This window comes from Rhamphochromis longiceps, linkage group LG23 (genome assembly GCF_057381845.1).
Source record: "Rhamphochromis longiceps isolate RC_006_pf linkage group LG23, R_longiceps_female_GT1.1, whole genome shotgun sequence".
In the NCBI taxonomy this organism is placed as follows: Eukaryota; Metazoa; Chordata; class Actinopteri; order Cichliformes; family Cichlidae; genus Rhamphochromis; species Rhamphochromis longiceps.
Window position 1 is genome coordinate 40,963,660 of NC_140578.1, and position 14,576 is coordinate 40,978,235.

The 14,576-nt window shown below is 41.9% G+C and overlaps 3 protein-coding genes across 3 annotated transcripts; 1 reads left to right on the forward strand and 2 right to left on the reverse strand.

Annotated features, from left to right (window-relative positions):
* Positions 1-1,826: 1,826 nt before the first annotated feature.
* On the reverse strand, positions 1,827-3,230 carry spp2 (secreted phosphoprotein 2). The gene is made up of 6 exons (XM_085398895.1): positions 3,084-3,230; positions 2,874-3,001; positions 2,675-2,797; positions 2,262-2,375; positions 2,120-2,168; positions 1,827-2,006 (listed from the first exon to the last, which is right to left on the reverse strand). The coding sequence occupies exons 1-6, from the start codon at positions 3,133-3,135 to the stop codon at positions 1,903-1,905; spliced, it is 570 nt and encodes a 189-aa protein (XP_085255021.1). The 5' UTR covers positions 3,136-3,230; the 3' UTR covers positions 1,827-1,902.
* Positions 3,231-4,687: 1,457 nt separating this feature from the next.
* Positions 4,688-8,675, reverse strand: alg11 (ALG11 alpha-1,2-mannosyltransferase). The gene is made up of 5 exons (XM_085399134.1): positions 8,540-8,675; positions 6,768-6,989; positions 6,313-6,684; positions 5,635-6,200; positions 4,688-5,546 (listed from the first exon to the last, which is right to left on the reverse strand). The coding sequence occupies exons 1-5, from the start codon at positions 8,584-8,586 to the stop codon at positions 5,263-5,265; spliced, it is 1,491 nt and encodes a 496-aa protein (XP_085255260.1). The 5' UTR covers positions 8,587-8,675; the 3' UTR covers positions 4,688-5,262.
* A 290-nt stretch (positions 8,676-8,965) lies between these two features.
* Positions 8,966-13,208, forward strand: cpb2 (carboxypeptidase B2 (plasma)). The gene is made up of 11 exons (XM_085398128.1): positions 8,966-9,087; positions 9,329-9,404; positions 9,489-9,613; positions 9,704-9,812; positions 10,580-10,681; positions 11,134-11,238; positions 11,877-11,987; positions 12,070-12,166; positions 12,271-12,473; positions 12,571-12,655; positions 12,740-13,208. The coding sequence occupies exons 1-11, from the start codon at positions 9,011-9,013 to the stop codon at positions 12,949-12,951; spliced, it is 1,302 nt and encodes a 433-aa protein (XP_085254254.1). The 5' UTR covers positions 8,966-9,010; the 3' UTR covers positions 12,952-13,208.
* Positions 13,209-14,576: the final 1,368 nt, after the last annotated feature.

Genomic DNA, 14,576 nt, shown 5'->3' on the forward strand with positions numbered 1-14,576 from the left:
ATGTAAATCAGAGCCCATTATGTATTCATGATTTGTTCCTGGGTTGTGTGAAATCCCAGAAATAAACTAAAGTGAATCTGTGAACTAAGGTGTAGGTGTGTTAGATTATGTTGTGGTGATCCTCGGGCTGGGGGATGGGTGTTCATACTGGAGTGCAAAATTAAAACCAATGGAAGATGGACAAGAAAAGTTCAAAGCCATCAGGTGCTCAGTTTAGAAAAAAGAGAAAAGAAGAGGAGGAGAAACGAGCAAAAGATACAGGTAAGCAGATGTGTCATTGGATAATGGCAGGTCATCCTGAAACAATCAGAATCACAATACTTTATTAATCCCTAAGGAAATAACTTGAGTTACAGTTGCTCCAAGAAGAAATGGTAAAAATAGTAACAGTAACAGACTAAACTCCAAATAATACATTATGTTACAGATTTTAAGAAATAGCACTAATATATACAGATCACTCAATTATAAATATCAAGGATTAACAGAGGTGATTATAAATAAATATCAAGAAAATTGACAAGAATATTACAGAGTAGAAAAAAAACGTGTGCAAAAAGAGTGTATTAGATGGAGGAGTTGTACAGGGAGATGGCCACAGGTAGGAATGGTTTCCTGTGTCGGTCAGTGGTGCTTTTTGGTAATATCAGTGTCTCTCTGAGCGTGCTCCTGTGATTAGCCAGCATGTCATGGAGTGGGTGGGAGGTATTATCCATGATTTTCCTTATCTTGGACAACATCCGCCTCTCAGACACCACCCTAATGGAGTCCAGCTCCATCCCCACAACATTACTGGTCTTGTGGATAAGTTTATTTAGTCTGTTGGCGTCTGTGACCCTCAACCTGCTGCCCCGGCATGCAACAGCAAAGAGGATAGCACTGACCACAACAGAGATACAACAAGATAACATTAATTAGTAGGTATAGTGATGTTTGTTAGCCACTTGGTTATGATAGTAAACAGTAGACACTGATGTAGCTTATTGAATCTTTTGGACTGTGTTCGGCACAATATTAATTAGTCATTGTCAACTTTGATTTGTCCTGTTCTCATCGTATGACGAATTATAATGGCTGTTTGTTAGCCGTACTACTATGCATACTCGCTCTCTCCATATATATATGTGTGCGTGTGTGTTTGTATGTTTATCTGGTTAAAATCAGCATGGTTCCGAAACAGTTTTTACAATAAAATATGTTAATGTACAATCCTTAATATGTTTTATGTGTGGGGTCAGAGGGAGTGTTCGCCCAGGGCACCAAACAGGCTAGGACCGCCCCTGCTTACACTCTAAACTTATTGGTGCTCAATATAACGTTTGACGAATGGAAATTAAAAATAGAAAAAGAGGTAGTCAAAGGAGGTTGCAAAGAAAAGCGTCTGGACTTCTTTAAGTTACTTGAAGACGTTTCACCTCTCATCCGAGAAGCTTCTTCAGTTCTAAGGTCAAGTGGTGGAGAGTCCCAGAGTCCCACAATGAACTCACCCGAAACTCTGGCTGATTGGGACCCACACCCAGTTTCACACCTTGGCTCAGGCGATTAGAGGATCATCAGGGGGTCCTTTTGTCCCTCTGTGGGGGGAAACTCCCACTAGGTTTATATCTGGGACTCTCCGCCACTTGACCTTAGAACTGAAGCTTCTCGTAACTTCAAGTAACTTAAAGAAGTCCAGACGCTTTTCTTTGCAAGCTCCTTTGACTACGAGGACCTGGATGACTGAGAACCTTCACAGACAGAAAAACAGGTATATTTTCTTTGTGTTTCAATAATCATTCAGCAGCTCTGTAAATTAAATGAGAATTAAAGGGGGACAAAAAAAATTTTGCAAAATATCTTAATTCAGTTTTTTTTTAATATATATGATCAGCACCTAAAAGAAAGTCATGGATAGCTGAACTTTCACACTACATAGTTGCTGAAAGTGTCTCCTCTGGGTCGGTCTTCTGCCAACTGGTTGTACCGGGAGCCGCCAGGCTGGGCTGAAGGTGCAGCTGGAGCTGGGACTGCCAAAAGTTTTGAGGTTGTTAGTCCACTTATTTGCACTTAACATCCAAAAACGTTTTAAATAAAGATCACTGTAAGAAAAAGACAAAAGAAAATGTGAAAATGTGCTTACCTCTGTTAGCAAATGGGGCATTGAACTGCTGTCTCCTTCTCAAGAACACCTGTGGAAACAAAGCCTGGGTATTCATGCGCTGTGCATAAAGGGCAACAACTGTTTGGCTCTTTAATTTGTGCCGCTCTGACTCTTGACTCACCTCCTCGCTGCTCTCTGAGCTGGAGCTGGAGCTGCCATCGTGGCCGCACCTCAGAGAGACCACCTGGGGAGACCTGGCCATCATTCGTACCCGGGTGGAACAGGTGAAGGAGGGCTGAAGGTGGGTAAAAGAGAAAGAAACAAGAAAAAACCCTGCTTTATTAGTCTGTGTGATATTTCTTTAAATACCTGGTGGCCGCTGTCCCGTCAATCACACAGGGGCACATTCTGGCCCAGTAAACTCGTGCCAATGTAAACAACAGGCTGTAGCACTGAGTCAACATGTGTCCACACCAGGATACAGATATCAGCCCTTCACAGGGAACCATCCACATAATATTCCAGCTTCTGACGTGGCTAATTTATTTATTATCTCACTGAAGTATTTGGAAAGCATTGGTTTAAATGTCTCACCACAAAGAAGCCGGGCCTGAAGGCACAGGCCTGAGGGTCGTCTTGGGAAGTCTTTGCACACTGAGTCTCCTTAATCCGAAAAACCATCAGCAGGTCGACGGTGTCCAGGCCCGTGGGGATGACCTGTCACACGTGGGATATTCAGGACAAATCAGCTGTTGCCATACTGTTAAATGCATTAAGCACACAACAGGCTCACCTTTGCGACAGAGCCTGTAGTGACCCGGTAAAGGTGGCTGGCAGCATACACAGAGTTGACCTCTGCCAAAGCTGCTCCCAGGGCGCTGTCTGCCGCAGACTGCAGCTCAGAGTTGTGAAGTGGGATGCCTTCAAAGTCACAGACGAGGAGGAGGGAAAGGTGAAGTTACTGAATCTTATTTTGAAGTGATCAGGACAGAAAGTTACTCACCTGTGCATCCAAGAGACAGCAGCAGGGCTGGGAGGAGCACGTATGACTTCATCTTGACGATGGGCACCAAACCAAAATGCCTCAAAGGTTCATCTACTTCTCTCTAAATATACTCAGCACTGAACCTGTGCACCGCCTCTTAAACTCCATAACCCCTTAAAAAAAAGCCTCCCTCTCTTGCACTGTCCTGTCTGCCCAGCTTCCTTTTATGTCCTTTGGGTGCATTCCAGTACCCACACTACCATACGATGTCCTAATACACTGTACGTCAAATGCAATGTGACAAATAACCGGGATGTCCTGCTGCATGCAATATGTTAGGCATGCTTTAGGGTCATTCTGATCCTGAGTCCTCTACATGAATGGTAGGAGGTTCAAAGTTCAATATGATAAAGCAGTATGTCCCAGTCACATGCCCATTGTAAGGATGATAGAAATGTGTACTGAGTGTAAAAACAAAAAGAGAAGAAAGGAAAATAAGGTGAGCCCAGGCTGATGTGCTAAATTAAATTAGTAAATATTTGTGCATCCTCTATATGAGACTTTCTTAAATGTATGAGAAAAATTCTGATGATTTAGAAGCTACTCGAGACCCTTTATAATATATATTTGCAAACTTATGATGCAATTTAAGGAAAACTGTCTCAATCCACCTTAAATATCCACTTGTTCTGCAGCGATGACGAGACTGATAACAGCTCTGAGAAATGCTTTTGCATAAAGTGGTTTTTATTTCAGTCATGTTAATCTCCCCTCGGTTTTCTTCATCTTTACAGATCACTGACCCCATCTGTCACAGCACATTTCAACTTCAGGTCAGGTTCGGGCACTTTGACAATTTATAGGCCTGATAAGAACAGTCCAGACTGTAGTTCTCAGCTGTTAGCAGTTTATATAGTGAGACACAAAAGCAACAATCCCTCCCACTCACTGTATGTTTATTACATTCATCCTTGATATCAAAAATACATTCTGGAAATGTGAGGAACTGGAACTCTTGTAAACAATGAATGTTTCCTGTTATTTTGCTCCCTTTTCAGCATAGTTTAGCACACGATTTGTTCCCCTTCAGACACAGTTCACCCCAAAATGACTTGATTCTATCTAACACACAAAGAATAAATGTTCAGTCAAATTAATTTCGCTTTAATCATGTGGGGGAGTATCGTTTAAAGTTTCAGAGCACTAATGTGCAGCGATCACGTTAGAAATAAAAAGCAGCACTGAAAGCGCGCTCAGCGTTAAAATAACGAACTTTAATTCAAATGTTTATTTTATGACTCTGTGGACTAAATCACCATATTAATGACTTTCCTGCTTTACTTGCAATTTTAATGTAAATTTTTTAATCATCATCTGATAACATCTCTGATTGGAGTACATGATGCTCAGCCTCATTAAATGAGGGATTTAGGCTTCAGTCAGCCACTATAACACATCTTAACACCACTCTGTTGTGCTTTTATCCAGCTGTTTTGGAGGCCTCTTGAATATGAAAGAATATATTCTGAATATAGTTGCCACTGGCCTTGTAGTACTCAGAAGGATCAAAATGCTGCTTTTCTTTAAAAAAACAAAAAATTACGATGACGCTCAAAGAACCATAAAGTTTTATTACTTTATTTCTACCGTCTATGGCAAACCTACCAAAACAATCCAGATGGATAAATGTCAATGTCATCACAGTAGATCCACTTTGGGGTGAAACATCCGTTTAACACGCACCACGTTAACAAAACTGGAACAACAGACAACGATTAACTACAACTTCTAAACACAGGATTGTGGATGAATTCACACCCACTACATGAAGAACATTTTCATTACTTACATTAAGATTTACTATCGGAGTCATATTCACGTTTTACGGGAATGACTTTGATCCTTGAGTTGAGCAGTGTGCTCAAAACATCACTTAGTTTTGTTCTGTTTTGTGGGTTTTTCACTCCAAATTAGAGCCTTCAGTTGTTCTGATTCAAACTTTATCCTCTCTCATTTCTACTTTTAGGAGAAATCCTGGAACTAACCTTTCAATACCTGTATTTGGGAGTCTTTTATCCACAGCTCTCTGCTTGAGCTCATGACTGATCTGCAGCCCTAAGTGCATGAGGGGAAAGGTGCTCCAAGTATCAAACATCACAACACGTGCACAAACACACATGTAGAATAATTCCTCCTCTCATCGCTCGAGTGTTCCTATGAGTGGCTCAACAGCGGCTAGAAAGCAGGCTTCAAACTCCTGATCTGAGAAGCGAGCCACAGACTGACGCGCGTTGCGCCTGATCTGCAGGCGGCTGCTTGGCGACATAGCCAGAATCCTTTGGATGGCTTCTGCATAGCCGTCCTCGTCATCAGCAAGAAAGCCAGTCTGACCCCCCTCAAAAGGTACAACAATGTCCAACTTGGGGCCGCCAGACTTGTGAGCCAGAATCACCTTCCCTGCTGCCATACACTCCACGACACCTAGAAGGGGGGGAAAAAGAGAAAGAAGTTGGATATTTTCAAGAAAATCCCGTTTTAAAATAGACATTATGTCAAACGGATTGATTACCTATTCCAAAGTGTTCATTCCACATGGTATGAAGTCCAATTGTAGCTTCCCCCATCTCTCTCTTCAGCTCCTCAAAGGGTACGTTCAGCTTAAACTCCACCCTGTCAGCCACGCCCAGCTCCTGGCACAGCCCCCTCAACATGAGCACTCTGTCTTCATCTTCCTGGTTCCTGCATCCACCAATCAGAACCAACTTCAGTGCCTCTCTTCCCCCTAACCCCTCCCTCCTCCTATCAAGCACCTTTTTAAAGGCTCGAATCTGCAGCCGGTGGTCTTTCTCCGGCCTGAACTGCCCAATAGAAATGATCGAGTGGCACTTCCTGTCCCCGTCCTCTTCGAGCGGGATGTCTGTGAAAGCGCTGACGTCACAGGGCGGGTAGACCACACAGGTGCGGTTGGGGGAGCGCCACAGTGATAGGATATGATCGAGGGTCCAGGAGGAGTTGACCATGATCAGGTCACTGCAGGAGCCGGCCATGCCGTAGAGCAGGGCGAAGAGACAGTAGTAGACCACCTTAAAGGCACTCAGGAAGAGGCTGTTGGAGATGTAGTCTGGGTTGTTGAACCTGAGACATTAACAGTGTGAGACGGTTAGAAAACAGCTGTTTAAAAATTAATTAATTAATTAATTAATTAAGAACACAATCAGTTAGCGTGCTCTTTAAACACAGCGTATACCTGGGGTTTCTCTCTCTGACTACAGAGAGCATGTCAGTGCTGATGGTGGGGTAGTGAACATAGCTAGCCACGCTGCAGCCTCCCAGGTAGCGGAACAGAGGCAGAGTAAAGGCATAACCCATGGAGTCGATGTAAATGTCTGGGACAAACTCTGTCAGTGCCTCCCACCCCAGGAAGACAGATCCCACGCTCTGTCCCAGCAGGGTGAAGTGAGGAAACAGTCCGGGCTCCACGAGCAGCCGGTGCCTCAGGAACACAAAGTGAACCGGGCGGGGGAGCAGGATGTTGAAGCGACGTCGTGCTCCCTCCAGGATCTGCTGGCCTGTCACCCCCAGGTCCCCTGTGTACACCACAAAATTGATATCTGCATACCTGTGGAGACATCGAGGTCTTTTAGGACTTTTGAGAATCACCTTAAAATTGTGCAGGAAAAGCAAAAAGACACCCAGCTCTACCTGTTCTGCAGCGCTCTGATAGCACACCAAAGCACCCTCTCTCCTCCTCCCCCAGCATTACAGTAAGGGTGAAAGAAGGCCACAGTGGGACGTCCGTCCCTTGCTCGCCGCACAGTCCTGTTGCTCTGCAGCCAGAAACGCACTGCCAGCACCAGCAGGACCAGGACAGCAACGAGCAGAACACAGAGGAACAGCAGAGGCAGCAACAACTTCCACAGTAAACTGAAAAACATGGGAAGAAAATGCTGAGTAGTTCTGTTAACCTGGGTTATAATTCATAAACACACTGAAGATGAAGCTTTAGAGAAAGAACCAGAAAGGAAAATACATCCAGGAGATAGAGAAGACAATACATGGTAAAATCCACAAAGTAAAAGACATCAGAAAACAAGGTATAAACCTTTGTGCAAGAGAAGCTGAAACCCACACAGAGACATGGAGAGCAGTCAAACCACACAGAAAGGCTCCAGCTGTGACGTGACAGTGGTAACCCCTCCACCGACATGCTCTCTTGTCCGCGTCAAGGCACTCTGTGACCCCTGTATGACCCCTGTTTCTTTTATGCACCATGTATGATCACACCTGTATTACTTTACACTGTTTGAAGATTTTCCAATGAAAAGCAGGTTCTGCGGGAACCTGAGCAAATGTGAAACACAGGCAGTTCTCGCGATAGTGTCAAGGTGTTTTGCCATAAAGTGATAAAGTCTTTCTACATGTAATATTTGTTTACTTTTGGTTAGTCAACAGGATTTACAAAGGGGTTATATATAAAATCAAAAAATAAATAAAAAAGATTTGTTTGGCAAGTATCTTTATAACCCTGCATTATTGTAACTATATTATAATCAATCCAGTCCTTTTTAGACAACTTGATACAACTGTGAAAAACGCATTGGTTTTAATGTCAATGAGACTTGACTTTGCAGGGAAAAAAATGATTGCAGTATCTACCTTGTATCAGGAATGTTTTTTTCTGGCTCAAAATGATTTGACATCATTAACGAGATATGTTTGGTTTATATTTTTTGGCAGGCAATCACTTTTTAGAACAACAGGTTCCTCTCGACCTCTGTCACTATTAACCCGCTGGTGGAGCTAAAATTCAACAGATATGGGTCAAATTTAACCCGGAAGAGCCTCAGTATAGAAAAAAAAATGTAGCACACGAACAATACTTTTTAAAATGCTTTTATTCTTCTTCTTTTTCTTTTTGTATTTCGGGGTTAGTTTAAGAAATAACATCGAATTTGAAGTTAAAGAAATGACGTTTAGGTTGTTTTTACTGCTATCAAATGTCAAAACAGGTCAAATTTGACGCGAACAGTTTTATGAGGGTTAAAGAAACCGTGTTACATATTTATAATGAGTGTTCAACTTGCATTACATTTTTAAATAAGGTTAATATAATATATTGTTATAATTAAAGCTTATTAAAAAAATCTTATTGGATTAAATAACTGTCCACCAGTCCCCTTTTGGATTTTATAGAGACGTTATATTATATTGTTAACAAATCGGAACCCCCCCGGTCTGTGCACATGCATTTCCCCCCGTACAGGGAAATTAGCTCAACAGCTAAATAACCAGAGCTTTGTGCAATATTTCACCGCTCTTAATCGTTTGTCTTTGACCAAAGATCGTCTCTGCTACTACAGAACTAGCAGCAGCACCCGAAAAGAAAACGACACAAGCTAACTCGGTTTCCCCACGCGACCGTTTATCCTGTTATCCCGGTTTGAGCGCGTGCTTTAAAAACAAATATATCCTACCTTGTTAACTCACACAAATAGTGGGCCAGCTGATCGTGGCCCGACATCTTGGCAATGGAAATTTAACAACACATCACAAAAATCGCTTCCACTTTCCCCCTATGCTGTTTTCTTCCCGTTTCCCCCCCACGTGAACCTCAAACTCTATAGTATTTCCCTTTTATCTGGCGCCACCCACAGGCGAGGAGGTGTTACGCCACTGGGGTTTTCTACGATTAAAAAGAAGAAGTGCAAAGCTGACGTTACTTTAGATTTTTGCGATTTGTACTACATAAGTTAATAAAGTTGTTTACAATGTAACAGTAGCAGTTAACTAAGCAGAGGGCTCTGCCTCAGCTGACCCGTGCCCTTGTTCTTCTCTAAAAGTAAAGTTCAACTTCTAAATAAACACAGTTTCAATCAATATCATCTCCCTGCCCTCATACTTTGAGCGGATCTCTGCCTTTTCCAGTCCAGCTGGACCCTGACATCATGTCGACTCCTTTGATTTGGTTTGTTTTCATGAATTTGAGCATACTACTGAAGCCAGGATACTGCACAGAAACAAGGTGAGGCATCTTAGCAGAGATTTCTGTCTGTGGTTGTTTTGGTTTTTGGGTTGTTGTTTTTTTAGATTATAAGTCTTTACTCTCATTTTGAACCGTTTAAAAATGGTTATGACACTCTTGTGTAAATACCTGCAACCATATTGTGACACATGCAAATACACTCCCTATGGGTAACCGAGTGAGATCGGTACTATATGGCTGTATCTTAACTGCATGAGTATTTTTTATTTTTTAAATTTAGTGACCAAGTTCTATCAATCACCCCACAAACACAAGAACAAGTGGACACCTTGAGGAATGTATCCACACACTATGAGGTAGGCATTAAAGTTAAGTGATCATACACCTGTAATGTTTTGTTTTTACTTCTGTGATTCATTACATCAGATATTTTCTCACAGACAGTCCTGTGGCAGCCTGTTTCAAATGAGTACATCAGTACACAAGTGCAGGTCCACCTCTATGTCCCTGGAAACAGCTCTGTGACAGTCAAGGCTATACTGCAGAAACATGGCATAACACACAAGTATGCTGCTTAATGCACGCACACCATTCACTAAGCATCGAGTCACATTTCATTCCAAGTGAATCATTTGTGTTTGCATGTTTATTTTAGGGTCTTACTGGCTAATCCTAATGTGCTGACCGAAATGCAGATGAAGAATGACTCCACTGACCCACGAAGCGGTTCAACTTTTTATGAGAGATATCACACCCTTGAGGAGGTATACATTTCCTATTTAAAAGAATGAGATTGAAAGGAGTCCTGATGTGCTCATTTTCAGCTCTGTAGTTTTGTTTTCAGCCTCTGCTAGAGTAGCTTTTCATTGGTCACAGTTCGATATAATCCCTATCAGCCTTATTCTGGGCCTTGGTGCTCCCCATTGGTTCATCACTTAACTCCACCCCATCCATTTAAGCCAGCTTTCTTCTGGTTGGCTGCCCCATGTGAACAAAAGATTTGAATGGCAGGTGGGTGGAGTTCACAGCCAGAGCTGTGACCATTAGTGATGTGTCATACTGCAAATTTTGGTGACGATCCGATACCAAGTAAATCAAGAGCAGTATTGCCGATACCAATACTGATACTTATACTTTTAACCTATAAAGGTTATGCAGGGGAGAGCAGCATGTTATGATTTATGTGCTGAATCATTGTACATTTGCCAAATAGTTTAGAGGGATACTGCGATAGATTGGCGAGCTGTCCAGAGCGTCCTCTGCCTCTTGGCCTAAGACAGGTTGGATAGACAGTTCGGATTGGATGAATAATAAGTCCGCTTTAAGCATGTTTAGTGACGATGATGATGATGGGCTGCCGATATTTTTTATATTTTCTTCAACTTCGCACAGTAGTTTTATTAGGATATTCTAAACTTCACAGCCACCGTTTATCACAGAGCTGTTGTTTTAGATTACATGGAAATGCACAGCTACCCTGTATGTTATACTATATTACAGCTTACAACCACGTACGCCGTCTCCATTGTAGATTTATGACTGGATTAACAGAACTGCACAAGACAACCCCAGAACAGTGAAAGCCATCCTTATTGGTTCTTCATACGAGAAGCGGCCGCTATACGTTCTCAAGGTAAAGCTGCATCCGTCAACTTGAACTTGTAGGAATGATAAGACTGTCCCATATTTACAAAACAGAAAGTTTTTGTTCATTCACAGAAAACAGATCATGGTAAGAAAAAAAACCCAGGAACATTTCTGTCATTTCATTGATTATGTATTACTTAATTACTTTGGTATTGTTAAGAAAATGCAGTTAAAAGTCTAAAATGTATGCCCTCCATCAGATTTTCCAAAGCCATCCAGTGGGCTGGGTTGGAGTCTTTTGCTGAGCTAATTTTGGCCCTCGAACCTTATGTTTAACACTCACAGACCTTTTTTTTTTACTCTTTGTACACTTATAGGGGTAAATAATCAACATTGTTTATCCCATTAAACATACTTTAAGCTGTAAAGTGTTCAGTGTTGACAGCTCAGTTTACTTCCTGAGCACAGTTTCATGTGTATGGCCTCTTTTTTTCTCAGCTGTCTTTCAATGACAGGCCAAATAGGAAAGCCATGTGGATTGACTGTGGGATCCACGCAAGAGAGTGGATCTCTCCGGCTTTCTGCTTGTGGTTTGTGCACCACGTGAGTCCAACTGAGCTGCGGTGTCTGCGTTTGTTCTCTGTTCTCTGTAATCGATTACATTTGTTTGTTTGTCTGTCTGTTTTTTTGTTAGCAGTTTCTAGTCACCACAGTGTTCAAGATATCATTTTCAAATTTTGTTTGATGGTAGATACCAGTAACAGCTCAAAATGATTTAATTTTGGTGCTAATCTGGTCAACCCCACGGTCACACCAAATGTGAAAGTCATTCAAAACTGTATATTACCCACAGCTTCTTATGGATCACAATACATTATCCTATAGAAGCCAAAGTTCCAATCATATGGGTTCAATACAATACACCATTTTAGTATGTACTGCGTCAAGGTCATAGGTCAAAGGTCAGGATCACATCCAATGAAGCTTTATGAAAAAGCTTTAGTTTCCACTGGATCATCTCCAAACTTAAAGCAACAAATGAAGACGTATAATTTCACAATGACAGAAAAAGACTAATACACTACACTAGATTTCCATATTGACAATGCTGACATCAAACTTTATTTTAGCCCTTGCCTTTGATGGGGAGTTGAGCTCTCTAAATGCTCTTTGTTGTAAATGCAATGGAGTCTGCTCTCTCTCGGAGCAGTTTCACGAACGCTCCGCCATCTGTCCGTCAGTCTTTGTCATTTTATCAGCAAAACTCGGAAATTACTCGCATCCTGGACAGCATGGATGTCTACGTCCTGCCTGTGATGAATCCTGATGGATACAAATACACGTGGACGGCAGTAAGAACTCAGAATCATTTTTTCAATGTAAAAGAAGTCATTTTAAATAGATGTATGATTTTTCCTTATTTTTATTTTTCAGATTAAGAGAAGGTGGTGGAGGAAGAACCGTTCCATCAGTAAGTCGGGTTTTTGCGTTGGCGTTGACCTCAACAGAAACTTTGATGTTGATTGGGGCAGTAAGTTTTCCTTTCCCTTTTTTTTCCTCATGTGTGGACGCACTCGTTGATCATGCAAGGGTCTCTGTAGCTTCCACAAGGTCACGTGTCGCTGTTGTGCCCAGTTAAGGGATCCTCTCAAAATCCTTGTGAGGAAATCAACTGCGGGCCGTTTCCTGAGTCTGAGCCCGAGGCGCAGGCTGTGGCCAACTTCCTGCGCAGACACAAGGACACAGTTCAACTCTACATCACCATCCACTCCTACTCCCAGATGTTCATCTTCCCATATTCCTACACCTTTGATCAAGCGGAGAACCACAACGATTTGGTGAGTAGTCTGGATGATCCACGAGTCTATCCAACAGCAGTGAAAGACTTATTCAACTGTTGTGTCTAAACCTCTGTGAACACACATTGTTCATAAGCTTGAGATGGTCCAAGAAGCTGCCCAGAGGATCAAACGATATTACAGGAACACCTACACATATGGTCCTGGAGCAGCCACATTATGTAAGACAGCCTTTTTTCTTTTTCGTTTTTTTAAAGCAAAGTCACTGTAACTTGAATGTGTGAGTGTTTCTATTCTTTCTTCAGACCCATGTTCTGGCGGCTCTGACGACTGGGCGTACAAACTTGGCATCAAATACTCCTTTACGTTTGAGCTCCAGGACCGTGGGGAATACGGCTTCCTGTTACCACCTTCTCACATATCCGGGGCCTGCAACGAAGCGCTGCTTGCGGTCAAGACCATTGCTGTCAAGGTTTTGGAGAAAACACAAGCTCCGGCAAACCATCACACGATCTAAGCAGTTTTGTGATTGTAACTAAACAAATTTTGTAGTTTCACTTGAGGATCAGTTAACTTGTAACCTGTGTTCAGCACAGCTGTTATTTGTGGTATTTCTGTTTCTGGAGTCCTCTAACATAACGTCTGTCTTGCAGAGATTGAGTGGAACTGAAATGTATGGATCCAAAAACATTAGTTGACAGAAAAACTGTTTTAAAAGAAGTAGAAAAAATATGTAATGGTGTTAATGATGTACTTACCCTGAATAAAACATGATCCATAGAAAATCAACTTCTCTGTAATTTAATTTCATAATATGAAAAACACTTTTTCTTACTATTAATACTAATATTAATTTTATACCAATGTTTTAGTCTTTTAAAATGAAAGTATTTGTCATGGCAACCATGCCATCCTGCTGTAATGCCACAATTTTCAAATTTAAATAGATTAGTCCAACTAAATAAGCTAAGGTCCTGTGACACCTTGGCTTATTTTAGACCTATTTCAAGATTCAAGGTCTTTATTGTCAATACAAAAATATACACAGTATTCAGCGTATTGAAATGCTGTTTCACCTCAAGCCCCCCATGGTGCATTTATAAGAATGTGTGATAAACAAGGACAGGACAAAAGACAATACAAAGTGATCGTGTGCAGTTACAGTGAAGTGAGATGTTGTGCAGTTATTATTGAATACCAGGTTCAAGTGATGGTCAGGATATTGTGGACAAGACGAAACAAAGACATGTGCAAGATGTAAAATATGCAAATATAGCATTATGTGGAGGGGGGAGATGGGTGGGAGAGGGCCTCCAATGATCCTGCCTGCTGTCCTCACTAGCCGCTGCAGAGACTTCTTTCCCTGGTAAAAGGATGGGAGGGTGGGAGGAAGCAGACTGGTCTTCTTCAGCTTCCGAAGAAAGTGAAGATGTTGTTGGGCTTTCTTCGTGATGGTGGTGGTTATCTGACATGTGCACACCCAAGAACTTCACATTGTTGACCATCTCACATCACATCCATTGATGTGCAGTGAGGTGTGGGCCGCTGAGCTCTTCCTGAAGTATTTGATCTCCTCCCAACTTCTTTTTTTGCATATTTGTCACACTGAAATATTTCAAATCATCAAACAAATTTTGATATTAAACAAAGATAGCCCTAGTAAATATTAACTGTCATTAACTACATTTTAGTTGAAGCTGAATTCAATTTCACTAGTCACACTCGGGCCTGATTACTACCAGACCTGTCGAATCAAGAAATCACTCACACAGAACATCTCTGACAAAGTGAAGTAGATCTCAAAAAGCAATGCATCATACCACAATCTAAAGAAACAGATGAGTAAAGAGGTCACTGACATCTAGAATATCCACAAAGACAGCATGCATACAGGAATAAAGGCAGGGATTGAACCACCAATCTATATATAAATTACTCAGGGTTAGTTGTGTCTCAGGAGGAGAGCCACAGCCACATGTCTAGTGTCTGTTACGGTGTCTTCTCCCGTGAGTGCGGACACTGGGGGCCTTGTGGGGTCTTCAGCGTCTGCGAATGGAGGAAAAGACCTTGTCTGTTACAGTTGCAGCAGGTACAGCTGTGATTATGAATGTCCATTACAGTTGTCTGCATTGGGTCTGGATC

Bases quoted from the DNA above. Each gene is read 5' to 3' on its own strand.
- alg11 (XM_085399134.1), bottom strand. From the start codon at position 8,586: ATGTCGGGCCACGATCAGCTGGCCCACTATTTGTGTGAGTTAACAAG. The intron at 6,990-8,539 runs GTAGGATATATT...CATGTTTTTCAG, and splicing joins TATTTGTGTGAGTTAACAAG to TTTACTGTGGAAGTTGTTGC. The intron at 5,547-5,634 runs GTAATCAATCCG...CCCCCCTTCTAG, and splicing joins GAATGAACACTTTGGAATAG to GTGTCGTGGAGTGTATGGCA.
- spp2 (XM_085398895.1), bottom strand. From the start codon at position 3,135: ATGAAGTCATACGTGCTCCTCCCAGCCCTGCTGCTGTCTCTTGGATGC. The intron at 2,798-2,873 runs GTGAGCCTGTTG...CACGTGTGACAG, and splicing joins CTACAGGCTCTGTCGCAAAG to GTCATCCCCACGGGCCTGGA. The intron at 2,169-2,261 runs GTGAGTCAAGAG...TTGTTTCCACAG, and splicing joins GCTCAGAGAGCAGCGAGGAG to GTGTTCTTGAGAAGGAGACA.
- cpb2 (XM_085398128.1), top strand. From the start codon at position 9,011: ATGTCGACTCCTTTGATTTGGTTTGTTTTCATGAATTTGAGCATACTA. The intron at 9,813-10,579 runs GTATACATTTCC...TCTCCATTGTAG, and splicing joins GATATCACACCCTTGAGGAG to ATTTATGACTGGATTAACAG. The intron at 10,682-11,133 runs GTAAAGCTGCAT...TTTTTTTCTCAG, and splicing joins GGCCGCTATACGTTCTCAAG to CTGTCTTTCAATGACAGGCC.